This window comes from Gobius niger, assembly GCF_951799975.1.
Source record: "Gobius niger genome assembly, chromosome: 5".
Classification (NCBI taxonomy): domain Eukaryota; kingdom Metazoa; phylum Chordata; class Actinopteri; order Gobiiformes; family Gobiidae; genus Gobius; species Gobius niger.
This window is the reverse complement of record NC_136856.1, coordinates 2242555-2269219: the sequence shown is the minus strand read 5'-3', so window position 1 is coordinate 2269219 and position 26665 is coordinate 2242555. Positions and strand designations below refer to the sequence as shown.

The 26665-nt window shown below is 44.5% G+C and overlaps 1 protein-coding gene and 1 long non-coding RNA gene across 3 annotated transcripts in view; both read right to left on the bottom strand.

Annotated features, from left to right (window-relative positions):
- Window positions 1-16345, bottom strand: part of glra1 (glycine receptor, alpha 1) — a 239011-nt gene extending 222666 nt beyond the window's left edge. For both annotated transcript variants that reach the window (XM_079556253.1, XM_079556251.1), the window contains exon 1: window positions 15982-16345. In XM_079556253.1, the coding sequence (XP_079412379.1) occupies window positions 15982-16046 (65 nt within the window). In that variant the 5' untranslated portion in view covers window positions 16047-16345. The remainder of the gene's footprint in view (window positions 1-15981) is intronic.
- The window catches only part of LOC306962939, a 935443-nt gene that overhangs the window by 339600 nt on the left and 569178 nt on the right, over window positions 1-26665 (bottom strand). The window lies entirely within an intron of this gene.

The following is a 26665-nucleotide window of genomic DNA, read 5'->3' as shown; positions in this document are numbered from 1 at the left end:
TAAAATCCTCCAGAAGCGTTGCCCACCCTAGTCAAGCACAGGAACCCGCACAGCTGCACATAGATGGCCTGACGTTTGAGCTGAAACATCCAAGTCACTTTCTTTATTGTTGTCCCTGAACCAACAGCAGCAAAACCTGGATCTAACGATGACTGGAGATGCAGAACGGATCCTGGTCACATTTATGAAGCGCCTTTCTACCTGCTTTAGGCTCTCAAAGTGCTTTACATCAATGAACCAGTCACTTACACTCTCATCCAACACACAACACAACGACAGTGCACCCGCGGGATTCGAACCACTGACCATCTAAAAGCGTCTCGCCTGGAGCTCACAGCCCATAGACCAGGGTAACACCTCTTTAAAAGCTACAAAATGGATCTGAGCGGATCTTTTTCCTCTCGTTGTTGCTTTTTTTCATCATCATCGTCTGTCGCTCTTTGTTGTGTTTTCATCACATTTTCATCACATTTGTTGAGCGTTTCTGTCACATTTCCGTCTCGTTCTTGTCACTCTTCGCCGCTTTGTTCGGGAAGCGTTTGGATTTGGGAGCGAGTGACGATCGTTTGTGAATCAGTAAAACATGAGGATCTTTGTGAATTTGCTAAAGCAGAAAATGATTTGTTTTTGAACGGAAACATGACTCGCGCTTAAGGAAAGAGTTTGAAGAAAAATGTAATTACAAAGTGGGATAGTGACTGGATTATTGGTTTAGATTCAGATCTGTTTACTTAACCTCGTCCTCACATCAGCATCAAACATCAAACATCAGATATTTGTTTTGTGTGATTGGGAATAAGGAAAATGGACCGGACTGATTCAATCCTCATTGTCACTTTTTCATCGCTTTTTGTCGCTCTGTTGTTTCCGTTACGTCTCATATTCGTTGCTGTTTTGACACTTTGTTCCAGACGCTCATAGATTTGGGTAAAGCCGATGTGCTGTGTTCAGGTGAAGAGTTTAATGAGCAGGACGGGTTGTGTTACATCGACCTGTTATTCCCAGTCTCTGACCCGAATCCAGGCAACAACAGCCTGGGCACGAAAAAACGCAGTCGAACCCTCGGCCTCAGACTCACCGGTGACACTTTAGTCTTTTTAAGCTTCGTTATAATATAAACCACAGATATGGATAAATGATTATAGAACACATACTTTAGCCTTTGTGGTGGAAGATAAAGTTTTCTGAACAACCCTGTGAGAGAGACCGGGGATATTTGTCCCACTTTTTATTCTAGAGGTCACGGCTCATCAACAGAAAATCCAACAAGAGTCAGAGCTGCGTTAAGTGAAAGCTTGAACCCGTGACGTGTCAGTGAAGGCCAGAGGTGTCCAAACTACAGCCCGCGGGCCAACTGGTTTATCGTTGTTTTGTGCAGGGAGCAGCTGAAAGGCTCATTTAATGAGGCATGAATTCAAATCTCTTCTCAATTTGTCTAAAATGTGTAATATGTAAAAACATGAAGAGCCATCTGGGAGCCAAAAGAGCCGGCTCTTTTAGGTGAGCCGATCCAAATGATCCGGTTCACCAAAAAGAGCCGAAAATCCAAAGTATTTTATCTTCATTTTGAACACAACACATGATTAAAGGTCCTACATCCTGCAAAATCCACGTTTTGGAGCTTTTAGCCATGTTGTTGCTGTATCCTGATCTAAAACACCCAGAGTGGTTTTAGCTTCACTCACACAGTTCGAACAATCCTCCTGAATCCTGCTCTGAGCAGCTGCTGCGCCCCCTGCTGGTGAACACTGGGACTCTGTGTCGTCAGAGCCCGACATCTGTAATGTCATGTCTTACAGCCTGATTTTAATTCATAAACAGCTTTATCATTATTTCTGTTATACCGTCAAGGGTTGTAAGAAAGAAAAAAGCCCCTGCAGAGAAAACAAACCCTGAGCGTCTGAACAGACGCCATGTTTGCTCTGGAAGCTGTGAAGAAGGAGCTCTTTCTAACCTACTCTGGACAAACAGCTTTAAAGAGACGGCTTTAGCGTGCTAGCTTTAAACAAATGGCTTTAACATGTTTACTTTAAACAGACGGCTTTAGCATGTTAGCGCTAAAACGGCTCAAACCAAAGCTAACGTCTGTGTCTTTAAGATCTTTTGTTTATGGCACGAACAAAAGTAAAACTCTCACGACAAAAATAGCCCAGACAACAATCCAAATGTCCTTCATGTCTTCAGTCAGGATTATAGGAAGAGAAGAAGAATATTATGTCATATGTCAGTACCAGCCCACAGCGCCCTCTAGTGCGGCTTTAAACAACAATATGACAAATAGTCCCAGCTTCCACTAAATAAAAGATCCGGCTCTTTTCTGGTTCAAACCGCTCACGTTAAAGAGCCGTTCAAAAGAGCCGATCGTCATGAACGTCACCGACACTTTCCCGACACTTTTCCTCAGAGCCGGTAAAGCCACGACCAAAAAGCGGCGCCGCAGCGAGGGACCTTCGGGTGCGATAAAACTCATTGTGATGCATTGGCGTCCCTGTTTCGGTCCGAGGTATCGGCGCATTACCATAGATTACCATAAAGGTTACCGCCACGTTTTAATGATGGATCTTATTTCTGAAGCGTTTCCTCCTCCTCCTTTTCAACCCGACGGTAAACACATTTTAATCTGCGGCGGCGGCGGCGGCGGAACGGCTTCACCTGCGCTTTCAACTAAGACATAAAAGCTCGTTTTATCTGCGGATCCGTTTCCGCCGCCTTTTACGTCCGCCTGATGGATCACAGATAAATATAGAAGCCCGAGAATAATGTCACTTTCTGTCATTAGGAAATAAAGCATTTTAAAAAACATTAAACCACAGTGTGTGAGAAGGCGGCGTTATTCAAGCAGTGACTGACAGGAACGAATACGACGGATTTTTATTGTTGATTTCAGTCATTTTGGCCAAAACAAACTTTTGATGAATGGGAAGCAGAGTTACTGTTAATAAAATATGAGCTTTCCATTTCTATGAAACAGTTAACAGACACCCTCAGAGCAGGACGGAGCGCTACCGCAAAGCCTTCATCCCCACTGCTGTCAGACTGTACAATAAGACTGTGAAGTAACGCCGACTGTAACAAGAATTGAATTTGTCCTTTGTGAGATCAATAAAGGTTTATCTTATCTTATCTTATCTTATCTTAGTATCCGCCAAAACCAAGTGCATTCTCTCCTCTTTGCCATCGTCGTCACTTTTTATTTCCCTTATGTGTTTTTGACATTTTTTAAATTACTTTTCTGCTGGATTTTTGTCATTTTTTTTGCTGATTTTTTGTCATTTTTTTTGCTGGATTTTTGTCTCTTTTTTTGCTGGATTTTGTCACTTTTTTTGATGGATTTTTGTCTTTTTTCTGCCGATTTTTTGTCATTTTTTTTGCTGGATTTTTGTCTTTTTTTCTGCTGGATTTTGTCACTTTTTTGATGGATTTTTGTCCCTTTTTAATGGATTTTTGTCACTTTTTTGATGTATTTTTTCATTTTTTTGCTGATTTTTTGTCATTTTTTTGCTGGATTTTTGTCTTTTTTTCTGCTGGATTTTGTCACTTTTTAATGGATTTTTGTCATTTTTTTGCTGGATTTTTGTCCCTTTTTTGCTGGATTTTTGTCTTTTTTCTGCCGGATTTTTGTCATTTTTTGCTGGATTTTTTGTCATTTTTTCTTCTCGTTTTTTATTGCTATTTTGTAGAAGCTTTTAGATTTGGAGAATTTGGAGAAAACATGTTCAGGTGGGAGTTAAGAGGTTAAAATACCATCAATCTCCATAGGCAGCAGTAAACAGGCATGTTTTCAGCCTGGACTTAAACATAGTCAGGGTTGAGGCCTGTCTCACATTCTTGTTGAGGCTGTTCCACAGTTTTGCTGCGTGAAACTGAAACGCAGCCTCACCGTGTTTAATCCTGACTCTAGGAACCACCAGGGGGCCCCTCCCTGAGGATCTCAGGGCCCGAGATGGTTCATACGGCTGTACCACGTCAGCTATATACAGAAACACGCGGAGTTTTCTGTCAGGCTCGTGGACAGAGTGAGACCAGGCTTGTTCACCTTTGACCTTCATCAAACACCGGGAAACGTCACCAACATGTCCAGTGAAGGTTCTTGGATGGACGAAACCTGAACGACTGAGAGCTACACAGTCAAACAACATGACTTTACCGAGTGACACGGAGGGAAACTTTAAACGCTTTCTAACGTAATAAACCAGCGGGAGGTGTGGCTAAACATGAATAACATGATGTTTGCGATACCCTGACTGATACATTTAATTATAGTTTTATTTTGTAATATGAAATGTCAGAGCCCGGATGAACTTTGTCCCTGTTCTTTTTGTCTCAAGAGTCTGCATAGGCCTTCATCCTTACTCCTTACTTAAAATTTCACATATTTTGAGAAACTGAATTGACATTGATGGACAGAGACAGGTTTAAATGTGTTAATGTAATAATAAATGTAATGATTTGTGTTTTGCTTTTTGAGTAAAAAGCCTCAGGAACATCTGCTGTCTGTGTAAGAGCGTCTGTGCACATAATCAACTTCCTGTTGGCCCGTGCGGGGTGAAGACCACTTCCTGTAAACGTTTTAACGAAACCTCTTAACCCCCACTTTCTCCAGTTTGGCTTTACCCGAATCTAAGATGAGACGAGAACGAGGGTGAAAACGCGAGAAAAGAAAATGTGACATAAATGCAACAAAAACAATAATTACAGCAGAAAAGTGACAAAAATGTGTCCGACGATCTCTGCAAATGTCAGAGTTTTCTGTGAACAGGAGGTCGTTGAAGCAGATCAGCTCCTGCACGAACATCACAGCGTCAGAACCTCCTCAAACTTCCAGACCTTCCAGCCCTCGCGCCGCTCGTGTTCCCCCGCGCTCTCGTGTTCCCCCGCGCTCTGACAGCCTGATCAATGTTTGGTAATAAGGCAGAGCTGTAGGAGTGAGACGTATGTGCGGGGGGTCCGGGGGGGGGGGACGACGTATCAATTACACAAGAAACTGCAGCGTCCGGAGCCGAGGAGCCGAGGAAACGAGGTGAGGAGCCGAGGAGCTGAGGAGGCGAGGAACTGAGGAGCTGAGGAGGCGAGGAACTGAGGAGCCGAGGAACCGAGGAGCCGAGGAAACGAGGAACTGAGGAGGTGAGGAGCTGAGGAGCTGAGGAGCCGAGGAGGTGAGGAGCTGAGGAACTGAGGAGCCGAGGAGGCAACATCCACCACGGCTTCATTAACCGCATTGTGAGCCGCACGTAAAACACACATTTATGTTTACATGAGCTACATTTTACAGACTCTCCGTGCTCTCTGATGGACGTCACTGGTGTTAAGGTGCGTACACACCAAACGTGCGTCCACGCCCCATCTGCCTCTCGTTGGACGCCAAACAACGCCGCTTCACATACTTCACACTCGCGACAAACGCCTGTTTGCTGCGCGTGAAGTTTTGCAAGCGTTATACATAGGAGGCGTGTCTGTTGACTCAGGGCGCACTCACACTTGACATCCGAACCTGCCACTCTCTAGCTCGTTTGAGGAAAGGCCTGGATGCCCCGAACGGCCGCGCTCACACTTACACAAACGAACCGAGCCGTGGCCGCGCACGAGGAGTTGTTTACAAGTGCACGTGAGCAGCAGCAGCGCAACATAATGCGTAAGATGAAAAAACCCTAAACAGCTGCGTGAAATAATGTCTACTATGAGCCCTGTCAAATCTCTTCACTCCACTTTTCTTTGCATTTTACTACAGTTTAACAAAAAGGGCTATGGTGCGCGTCCCTCTGTCCCGCTCAGCTGAGGCGGGGGGGGGCGTCATATCAACAGAAGATCTGACGCTCAGTTTATGTCATTCATTGCTGCTTCGGCCACTGGTTAAACAGCTTTATGTTGGTGAACTCCTGGAAGTCGACGCTTTACGTTACAACAAAGCACTTAACACGAACGCGCACCAAAATCACAAGCGATAAAATCACCCGCAGGTTTTATCTGTCCGACTAAAGCCTGCGGCCAAACCGGGTACAGCAGCAGAGAGGGCGGGAGACGCGCAGCCGCTCTCCGTAAAGTCAGCCCGAGACGCGCGTGAAGCGGCCAGGGCGTCGGGGTGAGCGGTCGGGGAGACGAGCGGTTTGTGGCCGGGGGTCCGGGGAGCCGCCCGGGAGTGAAGCGGTCGGGGGCCGGGGAGACGAGAGCGAGGCAGCCGCTGCTCTGTTTGATAAATACAGCCTTTTCTCACTGTTTTACGTGACAAATGCACCCGCCCATACAACAGCCGCTTGTATCCGTGCGTGTGCGCAAACACGAGCAACCGAGCCGCGCTCCGCCCACCTCCTCCAAGCGGCCAAAGTCCGGAACCGAGTCCGACTCGGGCATGGTTTGTTGCAGGTAACAGGTGACGCCTGAGCCCAGTCAGCATCCCTGATTGGTTAACAAGGCGTAAATGAACGCACGTGTAGATTGGATTACTTGAGTGCATGAAGCAGTGGGCGCGGGCTCCCTGTTCGCTCACCGCGCTGTTCTCCCTGGCTTTCACGCGCGTCCTTCCACATCCGCTCGCGTTTGCTACGCTTAATACGCGCGGACAGCTTTGCCTGCATTTCGGAGCGCGTTGAAGCAACTCTACATAGGGTTAACATGGAAGTTGGAGGCGTGGACGCTTTTGGTCTGTACGCACCTTTAGAGCTTCCTGAATATTTCCAAACAGTCCAGTGTGTGTATTCTCAAAGCCAGAGCTCGACCACAAACATCTGCAGCTAAGAAGCTAGCTTTGTGTTGCTAATCATTCTGACTCATGACTGGGTTCATGTCGTAACGTAGACTGTAAAGTTAAGAACAGACAGAGTTTTCCCCCACAGGGTTCAGCGCAGACTGGCTGAAGCTCATTCATGCAGCACTTTGATTTCTGGAGTCAGCTTCATTATCAATTAGTGTGTGTTGGTGACTTTTGTTATTTTTTGTCATTTTTTTCACATTTTTTGTCACATTTTTTGTCACTTTTTGTCACATTTTTTGTCACATTTTGTCATTTTTTGTCACATTTTTTGTCACATTTTTGTAATTTTTCATCACTTTTTTGTCAAAGTTTTCTCACTTTTTTGTCACATCTTCATCATTGTTTTCATCTCAGTTCTGTTGCTATTTTCCAGAAGCTTTTGGATTGGGGTAAAGCCAAACTGGAGAAAATGTGCTCGGTTCAGGTGGGAGTTAAGGGGTTTAGGCCCCGTTTGGCCCCATAGAGGAGGAGAGGCTAAATGCTAACAACATCTTTGGTTGTTGTGATCATGACTGAGCGCACGCGTAAAGACCAGACAGGTACACATCAACTCGTCTAAGCTCAGGTAAGAACAGATCTCAGTGTGGAAAAATGGTGTCCTGTTCCTTTAATCATCACCCTAAGCCCCTGATCAGAGGGACGGTGAGTAACAGGGGCACAAACATTTCGATGGAAGGTCCACAGGAGCCGGGGAGAAGGTCGGACTTTACTTTACAGTCTATGGTTGAAACACTCATGCAGATTTTAAATGTTTCCAATCAATAGATTAGTATGTGATAGATGTGTATGTTATTGTGCAAGTCACTTTCTCATCTCATTGTCCATCCATCCATTTTCTTCCACTTTTCCATTGCCGGGTCGCGAGTCACATGGCACCAGCCCCTATAGCGCCCCCTGCAGGTGGAGGGTCCACAGAAGGACGGCCTCGTGGCTCTAACCGGGCCTGTCGGTCTCTCATAAGGGTTTTCTGACCCGCTCTGTGTCTGACCCGTCACCTATAGGACCTGTTTGTCCTGGGAGACCCTACAGGGACACGAAGCCCCCGACCACAGAGCTCCAGGATCATTCGGGATCAAACCCTCCACCACGTTAAGGCGGCGGCTCCAGGAGGGGCCATGATCTCACTGTACAATTATATAATGATAGTAAAGTTCTTCATTCATTCAAGGAGTGTTTGAGCCCTTATTTATCATGTGACATGTTTCGAGTGAAGAAGATCTGAGGAACTACTGTCTGTTTTCTCCCACAAATATATGACTTTATAGTTTTCTGTTTATAAATGGTGTCTGCTGTCGGACCTCGGATGTCAAGTGTAACGTGTGAACAGGAGATACCAAAGATGAACGATATGGATATACATTTAATATTGCACAACCAGATGTTTGCCATATATGGTGCAGCCTTAGTGAAAGCCGTGATGGTTTGTTTGCAGATTGTTCTTTTTTTAAAGTTTCTTTTCAAAGTACTTCCCGCCTCTGATGTTTTCTAATGAAGGAGCGGCGTCAAAAACATGCTTTAAAGTTCAAAAACTCCGTGAATATGAGCCGTGTAATAACCATTTCTCACAAGATTGCAATATCCAGCTCTCCCCGACTCGCTTAACGCTGAACACAAACCAACACAGCTCTTTCCGCAGGTGGAGAAACGACTCTGATTGTTTTCCATTAACTCTGAGTCCATGATGCAAAACAAAAATCATAAAACTTACATCCAGCGTGATGAAACAAGGGGAAAAAGGCAGGAGGAGATTTACAGACAAAATGAGGACGTTCTTCAGTCTGCAGGAGGAGGAGAGGAACACGGGACTAGAAACAGTCTGAGCCGGTCTGGATCAGGTCTGGATCAGGTCTGGATCAGGTCTGGATCAGGTCTGGATCAGGTCTGGATCAGGTCTGGATCTACACACGGTGGAGGAGCTTCAGAATCGTCATTAGTCTAATGGAAACAGCAGCTCCGGCCAAACGACTGTGTCACTGCAGTAAAGTGATGCATCAGTTCAGTTATGAGCTCCTGTAACAGCGGCCGGGCCAATACTATTCGACTATTCAACTCGCCAAGCAGCAAACGGGTCACAAGTTCAATTCCCAGTTTGCATTTATGATTAACTTAAAATCCCTCGGCCTGAGTTCAGTCCAGAAGACGCTTTTCAAACGTGAGAACATTTGCATTTATAGATATGTACGCGTCGGGTTTTCCATGAGCTCCTCGTGTCAGAGTAGATACAGCTGCTCAGCGGGTGATGAGGTGAGAGGTTGAAAAGGGTAAGATCTAAAAAGCCACAATTACAACTGCACCAAGCTGCACCGTGACATTTGAAAGCTAAGGCTCTATCCACACGAAGACAACACGCTTATGTTTTCAGAAACTTCCTTTATAAGTCTGAAGCAGCTCAGTAAATGTGAGCGTCCACATGGGCCTGTGGTTCATCCTCCAGGCCTGTGTGAGGCGCTGTGACGCTAACACAGAGAATAGAACAGGATGTAGAGGCGCATGTGCAGTAAAGAAACAGTGAAAATGAAAGTGAAGGATTTAGGATCTACAGCAGAGACGAGGAGGAGAGTTTATTCTTCTGTCAGTGACTTTTCCTGTCAGTCCAAAAACACAGACTGACTCGTGTTTTTCTACTCGTCACCTGTGGCTTGTGGAGCAAAGAGGGGCGGAGTCAAACCATCACAGATCCATGAGGAAAACTCAGTATCAGGTCAGTAGATTATGGATCACAGACTCTGGTGCTGTGATGTCATCGAGACGTCGTAACAACGGAGCCACGTAAACGGCCTTTTCAGATCTTTCCTCTGGGACCTGGTTTGGAAAATGTTTGTTTACTCTCAGACTAACACACGCCCCCTCAGACTATCACCACGCCCCCTCAGACTAACACACGCCCCCTCAGACTATCACCACGCCCCCTCAGACTAACACACGCCCCTCAGACTAACACCACGCCCCCTCAGACTAACACCACGCCCCCTCAGACTAACACACACCCCCTCAGACTAACACACGCCCCCTAAGACTGACACCACGCCCCCTCAGACTGACACCACGCCCCCTCAGACTATCACCACGCCCCCTCAGACTAACACACGCCCCCTCAGACTATCACACACCCCCTCAGACTAACACCACGCCCCCTCAGACTAACACCACGCCCCCTCAGACTAACACACGCCCCCTCAGACTATCACCACGCCCCCTCAGACTAACACACGCCCCCTCAGACTAACACACGCCCCCTCAGACTAACACACGCCCCCTAAGACTAACACCACGCCCCCTCACACTAACACCACGCCCCCTCACACTAACACCACGCCCCCTCAGACTAACACCACGCCCCCTCACACTAACACCACGCCCCCTCAGACTAACACCACGCCCCCTCAGACTAACACCACGCCCCCACACACTAAAAAAGAAAGAAAAGGAACGCAATAATATATAAAATGTCCAGTTGTGACTTTTCAGAAGTTTTGATTGTCATTTATTTCACTTCTGTTCATCACAGAGCTACAAAACCACACATAAGGTGTATTAGAGTGTAGTTAGTAGTTCAATCCAATCCAATCCACTTTATTTATATAGCACATTTTATAAACAAGTGTTTCCAAAGTGCTGCACATAAAATCGGCAATATAGGAATAAAAAATTAAATAAATATAATAAAATCAAGTGAAACCAAACTATACATTTAGCTAAAACAATAAAATAGTTTAAAACATAAATAAGATGCAAGAATAAAAGAAATTTAATAAAATTTGTTAAAACAATAAAAGAAAATTAAAACAATAAAAGAAAATAAAAGACACAGAGGACCACACAACTCACGCGGTGTTAAAAGCCCGAGAATAAAAGTGGGTTTTAAGACGAGATTTAAAACACTCCAGGGTGGGGGCCGTACGGACGTGGGGGGACAGAGCGTTCCACAGCTTAGGGCCGACAACGGAGAACGCTCTGTCCCCTCTGGTTTTTCGGTTCGTCTTAGGAACCACAAGCTGGAGCTGGCCCTCAGACCTCAGAGCGCGCGCTGGGGAGTAAATTTGGATGAGGTCTGTGAGGTACTGAGGGGCCAGTCCATTCAAAGCTTTAAAAACAAACAATAAAACCTTAAAATCAATTCTAAAATTAACAGGAAGCCAGTGCAAAGAAGCAAGAATTGGTGAAATATGTTCACATTTTTTGGTTCCTGTTAAAAGCCGTGCCGCAGAATTCTGGACTAACTGCAAGCGGTAAAGAGCATTTTGGCTGATTCCTGTATAGAGCGCATTGCAGTAGTCCAGGCGAGTGGAGATAAAAGCGTGCACGACTTGTTCAAAGATTTTCAAACTTAAAAACGGTTTCACTTTGGCTAAAAGACGAAGGTGATAAAAACTCGATTTAACAACGGTGCCGATCTGTTTATTTAGTTTAAAATCACAGTCAACAATGACGCCAAGGCTGGTGGCTGAGGGACGGACATATTGTTGTAGGGGACCCATGTCATTTTGGGGGTCCCAGGGGCCAAACACCACAATTTCAGTTTTTCCCTCATTCAGATTTAAAAAGTTGTGAGCCAACCAAGCCTTGACGTCACTTAAGCACTGAAGTAGGGGTGTCAGGGGGCTGTTGGCAATTTTTCTGAGTGGCATGTAGATTTGGCAGTCATCCGCGTAAAAGTGGTAGGAGATGCCATGTTTTTTAAAGATTTGGCTGAGGGGGAGAATATAAAGTGCAAACAGTACAGGTGCGAGAATTGAACCCTGGGGAACTCCACAATTGAGGGGAGCAAAAGACGAGGTGGAGTCCCCCAGCCTGACTGAGAAAGATCTCCCCGACAGGTAAGACTTAAACCACTCCAGGGCCGTCCCCCTGACACCCACACAGTGTTCCAAACGATTTAAAAGAATTGTATGGTCAACTGTGTCAAAAGCAGCAGTCAGGTCTAGTTTCCTAATTTAAAGGCACTCAATGTGTTAACTTAGATCATGATTATTGATACATAAATGTGTGAAATTCCGCACAAAGTTAGCTGGATTAGTGACGCGTACACAGCTACAAATATCAATCAAAACCAATCAAATCACATTTCATCACAATCCCACAATCCACCTTCATAAATCCTCTCAAATCCACCGTGAGCAGTGACAGTATTGCTTTGTGCTTTTGAACACACTTTCGGTTGCCAGATCCTCTCACAAAAAGCAGGTGGCGGTAAATCCCACACTACGAAAACAGGCACAAATGAAGCAACACCTCGATTAAGCTAATGCTTCAGGGGAAATGTCATAATAGTAAAAGCTCAGGGTAAAAAGGTGCTTCCTCCTGTCGGGCTGGATGACTGAGAGCCCCTGGCCGCAGCCCTGTGGTAAGTGAAAGTGGAAGTGTTGTTTAAAAGTTCCTGCGCCCACAGAGGAACTTTGTTATTTACGATCCCGCGGCGGCGGCGGCGTTTGGAGCAGTGAAGGCCGCGGCGCTCTCTCTCCCTCCCGGTTATTAAACGCTCTCACCTTGTTCTGATGCATTTCCTGTCCCGCCGTGGCCCGGAGCCAGCGGGGGGGGGGGGCCTGTAAACAACGCCCCGCCCCCTCCGACAGCTGCCCCGACTGAGCAGCAGTAACAAGGTCCTACATTGGATACGGTGGAGTCTGCGGGGCTGTATCTCATGTTTATAGTGGGATCTTAAGATGAAGGACTTCTTTTACTTTTACTTTACTGGCATTTCGAAGTTGTAGATTTAGCTTCGATGGCTTTAAAAGGTCAATAATGTTGTTTGTCGTGATGGGATTTATGGCTCTTCACTGGGAGCCGATTCTTTGGGATCTGGTCATTCCAAAATACTGGCTCTTGTAATGTACAATGTAAACAACTCCAGCCGGATCACAATAGATCACAATATCTAAGACGTGATTGATGAAAAGCAAACGGGTTTTTAGGGGTGGGACTTTAACCTGTTAATTTCGATTAATTAATTAGAACGATTTTAACGCGTTCATTTTTATTACGCAATTAATTGTATTTCCCACGATTTCCCCTGTGCTGGAACTCGGCCCGTTGGGGCCTCAGTTCTGATGGGACGATAGACGCTGTCCTGCTGTGACAAAAGAGTAAAAAGAGTTCTCCTTCCACCGTAGTTACTCAAGTCTAAAATACCATCTCAATGTAAAACATGTTGGACAAACACAGAGACGTCCTCCATGCTAATGTTAGCGTTAGCCTCAAACACAGAGACGTCCTCTATGCTAATGTTAGCCTCAAACACAGAGACGTCCTCCATGCTAATGTTAGCCTCAAACACAGAGACGTCCTCCATGCTAATGTTAGCGTTAGCCTCAAACACAGAGACGTCCTCCATGCTAATGTTAGCCTCAAACACAGAGACGTCCTCCATGCTAATGTTAGCCTCAAACACAGACGTCCTCCATGCTAATGTTAGCCTCAAACACAGAGACGTCCTCCATGCTAATGCTAGCGTTAGCCTCAAACACAGAGACGTCCTCCATGCTAATGTTAGCCTCAAACACAGAGATGTCCTCCATGCTAATATTAGCCTCAAATACAGAGACGTCCTCCATGCTAATGTTAGCCTCACACACAGAGACGTCCTCCATGCTAATGTTAGCGTTAGCCTCAAACACGGAGACGTCCTCCATGCTAATGTTAGCCTCAAACACAGAGACGTCCTCTATGCTAATGTTAGCCTCAAACACAGACGTCCTCCATGCTAATGTTAGCCTCAAACACAGACGTCCTCCATGCTAATGTTAGCCTCAAACACAGAGACGTCCTCCATGCTAATGTTAGCCTCAAACACAGAGACGTCCTCCATGCTAATGTTAGCCTCAAACACAGAGACGTCCTCCATGCTAATGTTAGCCTCAAACACAGAGACGTCCTCCATACTAATGTTAGCGTTAGCCTCAAACACAGAGACGTCCTCCATGCTAATGTTAGCGTTAGCCTCAAACACAGAGACGTCCTCCATGCTAATGCTAGCGTTAGCCTCAAACACAGAGACGTCCTCCATGCTAATGCTAGCGTTAGCCTCAAACACAGAGACGTCCTCCATACTAATGTTAGCGTTAGCCTCAAACACAGAGACGTCCTCCATGCTAATGCTAGCGTTAGCCTCAAACACAGAGACGTCCTCCATGCTAATGTTAGCCTCAAACACAGAGATGTCCTCCATGCTAATGTTAGCGTTAGCCTCAAACACAGAGACGTCCTCCATGCTAATGTTAGCCTCAAACACAGAGACGTCCTCCATGCTAATGTTAGCCTCAAACACAGAGACGTCCTCCATGCTAGCGTTAGCCTCAAATACAGAGACGTCCTCCATGCTAATGTTAGCGTTAGCCTCAAACACAGAGACGTCCTCCATACTAATGTTAGCGTTAGCCTCAAACACAGATACGTCCTTGATGCTAATGTTAGCGTTAGCCTCAAACACAGATGTCCTCGATGCTAATATTAGCGATAGCCTCAAACACAGATGTCTTCCATGCTAATGCTAGCGTTAGCCTCAAACACAAAGACGTCCTTGATGCTAATGTTAGCGTTAGCTTCATGAGTTAATTACAGACCTGTAATTACCACTAGTTTAAACACATTATTGTCATGATTAAATATAATTTTTTGTTTCCAGGTGAAAATGTTTATGTTCAGATTCAATTTGGCCCCAAACCTGAAAAAAATAAAAAATAAAAAGTAAAATAATAATAGTTTTGCCTGTAGTATTTACACCCGCCTTAACCAAGTGCATTTTCTCCAATTTGGCTTTACCCAAATCTAAAAGCTTCTTACAGCCGACAGGCCAGTGTCACGCCTCATTTGAAAGACCTACAAAAGAAATACTGTAACTTTTTGTCTCACGTTTTCGTCATTTTTTTTTCACGTTTTTGTAGCTTTTTTTCATTACTTTGTCGTTTTCGTTGTGTTTTTTGTCGCCTTTTTATTGCGTTTTTGTTTCTTTTCCGGCACATTTTTCGCTCCGTCCGTTTCATCCTCGTTTTCGTCGCTATTTTGATACTTTTCTTTTAAGCTTTTCGATTTGGGTAAAGCTCGGTTAACCTGAACAGGGTTTGGCTTTACTCAAATCTAAAAGCTTCTTGAAAAAAAAAAAAAAAGAGTAAAAAGAGCGACAAAAACGTGCAGGAAAAGCATTGATAAAAAAAAAGCGACGAAAACTCAACAACGAAAAAGCGCCAAAAAAGGAGATGAAAACCACTTGTGACGACAAAACAGTTTTGCGGGTCTTAGCTTTCAAATGAGGTGTTACTCTGGCCTTTAGTCTGCAGGAGGAAATGTGCTCGGTTAAGTCAGGGGTTAAAGGTTAAGTGGTCACTCTTGGACACAAACATTGGCGGGACTTGATTAAAACCAGCTCACGATCCTCCGTGTACATTCAACACGACCTCCTCGTGAACATCCGCACGCGCGCACACACACGGTGCTCGCAGCCGTTTTAACACAAATGTTGACGCTTCCGCTGCGCCTGGACCAAATATTGGCCTATCGCGCGCGCGTTAAGCCTCGAGCTGTGTGTGGCCTGTGATGGCACGTGCCTGTTGATATACCCTCCTCCTCCGTTACGCACGCGTGAACCAACGGGGAAAACCGCGACCAAAACCACCGGGACCCGCGTGCGCCCCTCCGTTTCACGGGAGCCGTACGTACGTGTCTCCCCAAAGCAATAAAAATGCTAATTTCGCTTTCCGGTCGAGCGCGCGCGACGTGGAAAAAAAAAAGGCTGACACATTTTACGCACAAGAAAATAGGTCGATACATTAAAACAAGTCAGGGAAAAAAAAACATGGAGGTTTTTGTGAAGCTGTCGGGCTTTCTGGAGTTTTCCATAGAGGTTTTCCAAAGTCGTCGTTTGGACTGGGGTGTCACGCAAACGTCCTGTGCGCGAGACTTTGAAAAACCGCTCTTACAAAAAGCCCGGAAAGTGACGCAAACTTGACAAAACACCGCAAATCCTGAATGGAAAACGCACTGCTCAGTTCGATGGGATGTAGTAAGTCACTGTCAAAGTTTGGCACCGTGAGAGGAAAGGAACAAGAGGAGCATTTCATCTCGTGCCCAAAGATCACCAAAGAAACATCACCAAAGCGTAAACGGGAGAGGAAACCAGACCGCGCTCATTGTTCTGGCGGACTTTTGGCTAACGTGCCATACGCACTTGAAATAAACGCACACAAAACCCCCGCGTTTTCCAGGTGAACTCCGCCAAAGCCATGCGTGTTGTTTCTTACCTGAAGAACAGCACGGTCTCCCACACGTACAGCACGTTTAGTCGGCGCAACCTGGTCAGCTTCATTGTTGCTCTTTTTCTCTCCAATATATATCAATGTGTATACTGCTGGAGGGGTGAGACACTTGGAAACAAATAACTCCTTTAGATGGGGAGGGAAGAAGAAGAAGAAGAAGGGGGGGTTGCTCGGTTCTTGGTTATGACCTCCAAGGTGAGTCGACGGTGTCCCGCTTGAGTGCGCGAACCGGAGCCGTGTTCATGACCTCGACGCGGCGGCCACCCCCCGTTGCTGCTGCTGCTGTGGCGTCTCTCCTTCCACGACCGGCCCCGTGCGCGGTGGTGAAAAGGAAGAAATCAATGCCTTCCCCCCCCCCCCAAAAAGGAAAAAAAAAAAAAAAAAAAAAAAAAACAGCAGCGAGGCGATTTCAGATTTCAGGACCGAGGACAGCGACGGCAACGGCGCGCACGCAACGGGACATAAAAACACTCCAAAGGGGCTTGTGCTGGAATCTGGCTCGCGATGGCGCTTTTCCAAAGTCTAAAGTACGTGGTCCAAAAAGCGAAATTGTATATTCCTTTACTGGGGACGCTCGTGCTTCACCGTCTCCACAATTGCGCGTAAAATGAAAGAGCGGAAAAAAACAATCCAAGTATCCACGTACACGGGGCTTTGTTGGCTCTTTCCCCGGTCCCCCTCTCCTCTCCTCTTCTGGTGTTGGGGGGGGGGTATCCTGTGGTTTGGATTTATTCAATGTCCTGCTCCAGACGGACAGCCAGCACACGCGCGCCTCTCTGGGAGTCCGATCCAACGATGTGCGGGTAGAGAGTCGAGCCTTCTTCCCCCCTGTCCTCCTCCTCCTCCTTCTCGTTCCTCTTCTCCTGGTTCTCCTTCTCCTCCTGCGCGGTGGTGGTGGTGGTGGTGGTGGTGGTGTTCGTGGTGGTCACTGCCAGCCCCTCTGCTTCCTCGCCAGTCTCTCCCCCCCGGAGCTCGTACGTGTGGTAGCCGTAGTCGCAGCAGCAGCAAGAGGAGGAAGAAGAAGGAGAAGAGCACGTCTCGGCTATTCCCATTGTCTGGAGCACGCGCGCACGTCAAGTTTTGGTTTCCTCCATCGCGGCAGCAGCAGAGGAAGGGGGAAAAAAACGGGGAAAATCACAAATTCCCTCCACGTAAAAGCGCACGAGCGAGTCTGTTCCGTGGCACGGCGGAGGCTGGAGGGCTTCTCTTTTTTTTTTTTTTTTATGCCGGGCGCGCACACGGCTCCGTGGTGCGCGTGCACGTGCGCAGCGGCCGGGACAGGCGTGTGTTTTTACAGTAGCAGCGGCGGCCGGCGGGGCAGGCGCACACACTGGATCCGCTTCTTGCTGCAGTAATTTAGCAAACTCCGAAAACGCGGAGGGGAGCCGGGCGGGGACGCCTCCGCGGCAACGCCATTGGTCCGCGCGCGGGGGGAGGGCGCACGCGATTGGCCGAGGCGGGTGTCGCTCGCATTCCGACACATGCACGGCCCTCCCGGGGGAGTGGGGGGGGGGGGGGGGGGATCTCAGAGGGACAGAAGTTATTGGGAGAGTTCGGGACGACCTTTTTTTTTTAGAGGCGAAGAGAAGGACGAGTGTTTTTGATTTGGAAAAATCAGAGTCGATGTTTTATTCTCAGACTGAGGCGAGACTCTGCAGAGGAACACAAATACATAACTATCAATATGAAACTTTCACTGTGTCTTTCTGACATAAATATGAGAGTTTTAGAAACACTAAATCTAAAACATGAAGAGCCAGGTTTCAGTTGACGGTTTATTTTGTTAATATATTAGTTACAAATATTTTCTCAGAGGGGATTTTGGATCAAATCATATTTATTTATAGAGTCGCGCTGCCCAAATCACATGGCACCAGCCCCTATGGCGCCCCCTGCAGGTGGTGGGTCCACAGAGGACCTGGGAGACCCGACACCAGCGCTCCAGGATCATTCAGGTCAAACCCTCCACCACGTTCACTCTTTAACACCGTTTGGTAAAGCAAACTTTACTGAATCTTTCTGCATCAAATCTTTCACTTTATTGAATCATGTGCCGTTTCTAATTCTGCCTTTCTCTACCATTTGGTTCAAGTGTGTAATACTCAAAATATCCAGTTTGGACTAGTTTAGATCGGGGTTGTAGTTTGGACTGGTTTATTCAGGTTGGGACTGGTTTATTCAGGTTTGGACTGGTTTAGATCAGGCAAAGAGGTCTATTTCTCTATTACTAAGAGGTTTGTTTGTCTCCCAAATGGTTAGGAGATACTACAAAAGGGTGTGGGGGTTAAAAGGTTAAGGTGGTGGTTCCAGGAGGGGAAGACAAAATACAATAATACAATACACAATACACAATACACAATACACATGTAACAATAAACAAGCAGAAAAGCTCTAACAGCTCAGACGATACTGTATGTGCTACAGTTAAAATGAGAAGGTCTGAAATTGTTCAAACATCTGTGCTGCTCTTATGGGGCGACAGAAAAAGCCCAGTCACCTTTGGTCTCACTCTCGGAGCGAGGAACCTCCAGCAGCAGCTGATCTGCAGACACGGCACTCGTGGCGGAGCCTCCACTAAGCTCCAGAGCTTCAAAAAAGGCTTCCAATTTTGGGCTGATAAACAAAAAACTCGCGTGGCTAAAAATGTTTCACCTCCCCCATGGGTCGTGGGTCACATGGGTCACATGGGTCATAGAGAACTCTTTGGAGCCAGGCTTTTAAGCCGTTCCCGGGACGTTTGAAGTCCCATTAGAATCAATGCTCCCAAGTGTCTCTTGGAGTCGCCCGTGGCCACCAGGGGGCGGTGTTACAGCAATGTCAGCTCCCGCCATGAGGACCACAGAGAAGAGCGTTCCTCCCCCATTGGATTTAAGCCAGTTACTTACTTTGTCTATGGCTGACAATTTAGTCGTTACTTTCCATATCCCTTAACAAAAACAAGCTTTCACCTTCCTCTGACGCCATGCTAACAAACCCGCGGCGCCGGGATGGATCCACTTTTGCAGAACTGGTCCAGAAATGGATTATGGACTTTGTGCTCCAGCTATGACTCAGTGAAGTCCAAGAAATGCATTTTGGAAGCGGCCAAAGTGAACACGGATGACTCAAAGTCTTCCCGGTATGTTTTCAGTGCAGAGTTTGTCTTTTCTTTGGAGAGACTTGAGAACCATCAGTTCGTACTTTCGTTGAGCCGCTGTAGGTCAATCACTCAGACCGCAGTGGTAACGGCTGCGTAAGTGCCGTCTCTCCTGCGTTCGGGTCATAGATAAATCATAACGTGTGAATGAGGAAGTCGTGTTTCCTGGAATGACTTCAGGGGCTTTCACAGACTTCTATGTAAACAGGACATTTCAGCTCTCAGCCCGGGAAGGACGGCTTCAGCAGCAGCAGTGAATGTATAAGGACGTTAATATCAGTGAACCAAACTGGAGAAAACAGGCTCAGTTCAAGTGGAGGTTAAAGGTTAATGTCAGAGTAAACAAAGACCAAACTCACCCTTTGCAAAGTTAAGGTTAAGGGAAATGTTCCGCCCGTTTTGTGGTGTTTTATTTCACTAAAGTGAGCTGGAGTTTCCCCGGAACATGGCAGCGCTCCCTCGTTCATCCCCCACTTATTCATTCACAAATACTGACATGTTTGGTATCCACGTGTAGCACGAAAGGCGACTGAGACGACTCTGCAATCACGCTCTCCTACAGACTCCAAACCTTTCACTCTTATACGCAACAATTGTATGAATGTTTTTAAAGCAGAACTCAGTAATAACAATGTCCCTCTGTCCCTTTGTCTTTTCTGTCAGCGTAGGATTTACTCTCACAGACGATTCATGAGTAAAAAACACAACATGTACGACACCTGCAGTGGCGCTTATAGAGTTACTTAGTACTTCTTAACCCCTTAACTCCCACCTGAACCGAGCACATTTTCTCCAGTTTGGCTTTACCCCAATCCAAAAGCTTCTGGAAAAAAGCTGTGAAAGTAGCAACAAAACTGAGACGAAAACAATGATGGAAATGTGACAAAAAATTGACAAAAAAATGACAAAAAAATGACAAAAAAATGACAAAAATGTGACAAAAAATGACAAAAATGTGACAAAAATTTGATAAAAAAAGAGACAAAAAAATGACTAAAATGTGACAAAAAATGACAAAAAAATGACAAAAAAATGACAATAATGTGACAAAAAATGACAAAAATGTGACAAAAATTTGATAAAAAAAGAGACAAAAAAATGACTAAAATGTGAGAAAAAATGACAAAAAAATGACAAAAAAATGACTAAAATGTGACAAAAAATTACTAAAATGTGACAAAAAATTACAAAAATGTGACAAAAATGCGACAAAAATTTGATAAAAATGTGACCAAAAAAATGACAAAAATGTGACAAAAATGTGCTAAAAAATGACAAAAATGTGACAAAAATGTGACAAAAATGTGACAAAAATGTGACAAAAAATTACAAAAATGTGACAAAAAATTACAAAAATGTGACAAAAATTTGATAAAAATGTGACCAAAAATTTGATAAAAAATGTGACCAAAAAAATGACAAAAATGTGACCAAAAAATGACTAAAATGTGACAAAAAATGTGACAAAAAATAACCAAAAATTGACAAAAATGTGACAAAAAATGACAAAAATGTGACAAAATGATGGCAAAAAAATTCTGATGACGTGAGGAAAAAGATCCTCTCGGTTCAGACGGGAGTTAAGAGGTTAAAGTATTTTTTAATTAGCCTGATTGGGCTATGAGCTGCAAAACACAAGGCATTTTTTTTTCTTCATAGCAAAACCCCTCTCAACTGTTTTTAATATAAACAAAATAAACCATAAATTCAAACGTGCCTGGCAGTTTTGGTGAATTTGGACATGCTAGGTGGAAAAAAATGGCACCTGGGAGCGGATTTAGAGGTCTGGGATCCATTTTAATGCAAATTCTGACTGCCCTAAATGTAAAAGTCTGTAAAGATTTGTAATAAAAAACTGAGGAATAAGGAAGACGTCGATATTCATTAAAAAGCAAATTGGACTCAGTGGGAGAGAAACATCATCTGGGCAGCCGGACACTCATTCCTGTTCAAAAGAATCAGCGTCCGGTCGATCATTTCACGATTTTACCCACATCGGTCCAATCACGCGTCAAGAGACTGAAGCCGTCAAATATAAGGTCTTTTAAATGATTCTATGGACACAGACATGTGTATGGTTAGTCTGTCAGGTGCTCTGTGGAGCGGGTCAGACTGTTTTCAATGCAGGCTAGCTGATACCATAGACATGCACTAGCCTAGCACCACGAAACTCTTCAAACATGTAAAACTGTATGAATTACAAAAAAAAATGTCTCCAGAAATCAGCAACACTCCGGATAACTAGGAAATGAGGCCCTATGTCAAAAATCCTGAAATATCCCTTTAATATAGAAGCTGCAGTTACGCAATAAGACCTGAGGTGGCAGTAGTGAGCATAAAATGACTAACTTGCATCTATCCCCTTTAATCATGAATAATATTTATCCGCTCTGCAGTTTTTACTCTTGGTCCTGCAGTGCTGCTCAGTGTGTGAGATTTCACGTTTCAAAATGAAAAAAAAGCCACTGTGAGCCGCGCGGTTTGTCTAAACGAGCCACAGCAGCACTGCGGAACATCTGGCTGAAATATTCATTATACACACATTTTCCACTTCACTTTGACTCTAAACAGCTGCTGATGCACGGCCAACGCAAACACTGTAGTGGAAAGAGTAACTTACACACATGTGCAGCAGATTCTGGAATAAAAGCTTCACATGAGAAAAAAAAGCACTAAAACAAATATTAGCTCGTAGCTGTGGTGAGAAGTAGAGTTTACCAGTAGATGTGCCAGATCCAGCACAGTGGGTGTCATGAGCAGTGGAGGAATATATTTAAAATATTCAACGAAGGGGACACTACATCTGTGGACAAAAAAAGTGACCAAAAAAAATGACAAAAATGTGACAAAAATGTGACAGAAATTCAACAAAAAATGACAAAAATGTGACAAAAATGTGACAAAAATGTGACAAAAATTCAACAAAAAAATGACAAAAATGTGACAAAAATGTGACAAAAATGTGACAAAAATTCAACAAAAATTCAACAAAAAAACGTCAAAAATTCAACAAAAATTCAACAAAAATTCAACAAAAAAATGACAAAAATTCTACAAAAATTCAACAAAAATTCAACAAAAATATGACAAAAAAAAGACAAAAATTCAACAAAAAAATGACAAAAATGTGACAAAAATGTGACAAAAAAATGACAAAAATGTGACAAAAATGTGACAAAAATGTGACAAAAATTCAACATAAATTCAACAAAAATGTGACAAAAATTCAACAAAAATTCAACAAAAAAACGACAAAAATTCAACAAAAATTCAACAAAAAAACGACAAAAATTCAACAAAAATTCAACAAAAATAAAAAAAAAAAGAAAGAAAAAAAAACATAAAATGGTGACACAACACTGCAACAACGCAAGGAAAAAGGTCAGTTTTATGGGTCTTAGCTTTCGAATGAGGTGTTACACAGGCCTATACAATGGCCAAAGAGGACAGAATGCATTTGGTTGAGGCGGGTGGTAAGAGGTTAAGGCGAGGGCTAATAACTCATTTTAGTTCTGGTTATAATCGACTCGGAGCTTAAGCGTTTTCTTCCTGAGCGTCCTTGAACGTGACGCTGACAGATCCGTTTGGTCCCAGTGTCCGTAAACGTGACGTGAAGCTGCTGCCTCCTGGCTCTGTGTGATTCACTGACCAGGGCTGAAGTGAAACATACGGTGCAGTCATCGCAGCCGTGAACGCAGAGTGACCAGAGCTCCTTCGTCACGTGCCGCTCACATGTCTATATTTATAACAGAGTCGTCCATAATAAAGGCTGTAACTGTTGTTTGTCATATCTGTGGTGTCAGATTCACGGAGTCCACACGCCTAAGAACCAGAGATACGAGCAGTTCAGTTTCATTCACACGCACGCAAACTACCCAAAAAGAAACAAAAACAATTCAAAATGAACATAGAATTAGACACAAGAAGCCGTTGAGTATTCACTGCATATACCACAATTGTTTTTCCCCTTGTCATTCTCCCGAGAAGCTGAATAAGAAGCAATATGGGCAAGAAAAAGGATCTCTGCTGATGAAAAGCGTGAAATAGTTTAATGCCTTGGTCTAGGTATGAAAACCTTCGATGTTTCATAAAAGATTAAGTGTAATCATCGTACTGTTAAGAGATTTGTGGATGATTCAGATCACACTCCGGTTTGTGCAGATAAAGGCACAATATGGACGGTTTCAGCCAGATAAATACATCAGATGAATAGAACAGCTGCTACAAAAACAGTAGACAGGTATTTGAAGCTGCTGGTGCCTCTGGAGTCTCCCGAACCTGAAGGTGTCGGACCCTCCAGAGGCTGCAGTTGTTTATAAACCTTCTATCCGGCCTCCCCTAAACTGTTCATTGAAGCTGAAGCAGAAACTCATTTTCAAACAGTCTTGTTCACTGATGAGGCCGTGTGACCCTGGATGGTCAGATGGATGGAGGAGTGGATGGTTGGTCAATGGCCACAATGTCCCACAAGGCTGTGATGTCAGTAAGGAGGGGGCGGAGTCATGTTTTGGGCCAGAATCATGGGGAGGATATTCTGACATCCTGCAAAGAAATCCAAGCAGAAACTGTCCAAAAACTCACAAGTTTAACCTCTTAACTCCCGCCTGAACCGAGAGGATCTTTTTCCTCACGTCATCAGATTTTTTTTCCATCATTTTTTTGTTGGGTATTCAACTCATTTTTGTAACTTTTTTGTCATTTTTTCGTCATTTGTCATTTTTTTTATCACATTTTTTTTTCATTTTTTTGTCACATTTCTGTCATTTTTTGTCACTTTTTTTGTAATTTTTTGTCACATTTTTTGTAATTTTTTGTCACATTTTGTCCCATTTTTGTCATTTTTTTGTCATATTTTTGTCATTTTTTGTCCCATTTTTGACTTTTTTTGTCACATTTTTGTCATTTTTTCGTCATTTATGTCATTTTTTTGGTCAACTTTTCATCACATTTTTGTCATTTTTTTGTCACATTTTTGTATTTTTTCATACATTTTTTGTCCATTTCTTGACATTTTTGTGACATTTTTGCCACTTTTTCATAAACTTTTCGTCACTTTTTTGTCAATGTTTTCTCACTTTTTTGTCACATTTCCATCATTGTTTTCACAGCTTTTTTCCAGAAGCTTTTGGACTGGGGTAAAGCCAAACTGGAGAAAATGTGCTCGGTTCAGGTGGGGGTTAAGGGGTTGATGGATTTAAGAATTTTGAATCTGCTCAAAGAAGGTCCTACGGTCAAATATAACTTGACCTGTTAAGATGTTCAGCTTTTGACTTCTCTCATAATTACCTTCCCTGTAGACACTGGCCCCTCCCCTCAGCCAAGCAACACAAAACGAACGCATCAAAAGAGCGACGTTCTCGTTCTTTCTGGTTACTGGTTGTTTCCGTGTGGATCCTGCACTGGCCTGGTCTCCAACATCGATCATCTCAATAATCGTCGCTCGCAGTACGGACGGCGAGAACACACTGGAAATCGATGCAGCTAGAGTCCGTGATGAAAAGCACATCTGCGAAGCGTTTGTCTGCAGTTAGAAGGTCAGGCTCACGGAGGAAACGCCCGATTCCAGCATTTTTCACACTGAATCGATGAGCCGGCGGAGGGGGGAGGGGGGGGAGAGGCACAGAGGGGGTTCAGAAATGACAACACATCAGCCGTCCATCACTGCTCACCTCGGCCGGGCGTTTAATAACGGACCAGAACATAACAGTGAGAGACAGGAGGATCTGGAGCAGCAGGGAGGACGTCTGTAAACAGAAACCGAGGCCGTGAACCATCAAACCACATCATCTGTTTGCTGTTATTCAAAGGTAAGAGGTTGTGCTTCCATTGTTCTGCAAACAGACCCGCTGTTGTCGTTTAATTCCGTAATTTTCACTGGATGTTTTGGTGAATGGTCGGCGAGCAGCTGTTTTTAATCGCAGATCTTTTACAGAGCTGTAGAAGAAATGCTCTGTTGGCATTCAGTGTCTGGACAAGTCTTGGAATAACGTCGTTGCATAAACGCTTCGTTGACAATGTTTTCACTTCTTTTGAACAGCTGACGACTAAATATCGTATCCCTGGATCCCATTTCTTCAGAGATCTACAGATTAGGAACTTCATTGCCTGTAACATGGACTCCTTTCCGTCTTCTCCGTCCCCATCACTTTTGGATGATATCTTCAAGCTCAAACGAAATACCAAGCGCCTCATAAGAGTTATTTATGGATTGTTAAATAACTACAAAATGGTGACATTGCAGATACTCAAAAACAAATGGGAGGAAGGCGTGTCCGTGCAGATTTCAGATGAGACCTGGAAAAAGATTATTAACAGAATGTTTTGGTCATCTATTTGTCTCAGGCATGTTGTTATACAATTTAAAGTCGTACATCGCCTTCACTGGTCCAACACCAGATCGAGTAAGCTCAGAGAACATTTTGACCCTACATGTGATCGGTGTGAACAAGATCCAGCCTCTTTGGTGCATATGTTTTGGACATGTTCAAACACATATTTGATATTTTTTCTAAAACGTGTGGTTTTACCCTGAAACCCTGTCCATTTGTTGCATTATTTGGAGTGACTATAGATGCCCGTGTGACAAAGGCACAGCTCGGCTTGATAGCCTTTGGTGCACTGTTGGCGCGTAGAAGAATTGTATTGAATTGGAAGGATGCACATCCACCTGTATATGGGCACTGGGTTAGGGATGTCATGTTCTATATACAATTAGAACAGATTAGAGCAGGGGTGTCAAACTCATTTTGGGTCGCGGGCCGAAATTCAGCTCCCACGGCAGGTCGCGGGCCACATATAATAGAGAAAATGTTTCCAATAAATGAATAATAAGCTGTGATTTGATCAAAGCCCCAACTTCATTAATGACAACGGCTTACACTTGTATTGCACTTTACAAGCCTGGGTCACAAGTTCCTGAAAGTGCAGTCGTCTTTATTCATTCACTTGGTGCTGGTAAACTGTTATTGAAGCCACAGCCGCCCTGGGGCAGACTGTCCATTTACCACGTGGCTTTATAATGTGTTGTTTATATCCTGAGCTCTTATTATGTCAGTGCCCTCTCTCTGCTGGACACGTGTGGAACTCTATCCTTTTTTTTTTTTCTTTAATGCCCCCTAGTGGCTAGAATGAGCATTCTGGTTATTCTTTAAAAATGCATAACTCCGCACAGGAATGGGCTGAGACTTACTTTTTTTTTTTTGACATGCTCTGGAATTTATGCTCTACAGGGCAGGGGCCGGATTAAATCATCTCGCGGGCCTGATGATGCGCATGTTTGACACCCCTGGATTAGATGCACAACAAAGGGTTCTGTCCAAAAATGTGATGACATCTGGAGACCTTTCCTTGCTCGGTTTGGGGATTTGGATGCAGGGGAGATCACTGTGTAATGTGCATGATCTATTACTGCATTGTTTATTATTGCAAATGTTGTATTGGGCCTGGCTGGCTGTGGGCGGGGGGCAGGGAGTAAACATAAAACCTCAATAAACACACCTTGATCAAAATGCTCTGTTTTGGCCCATAAACTAC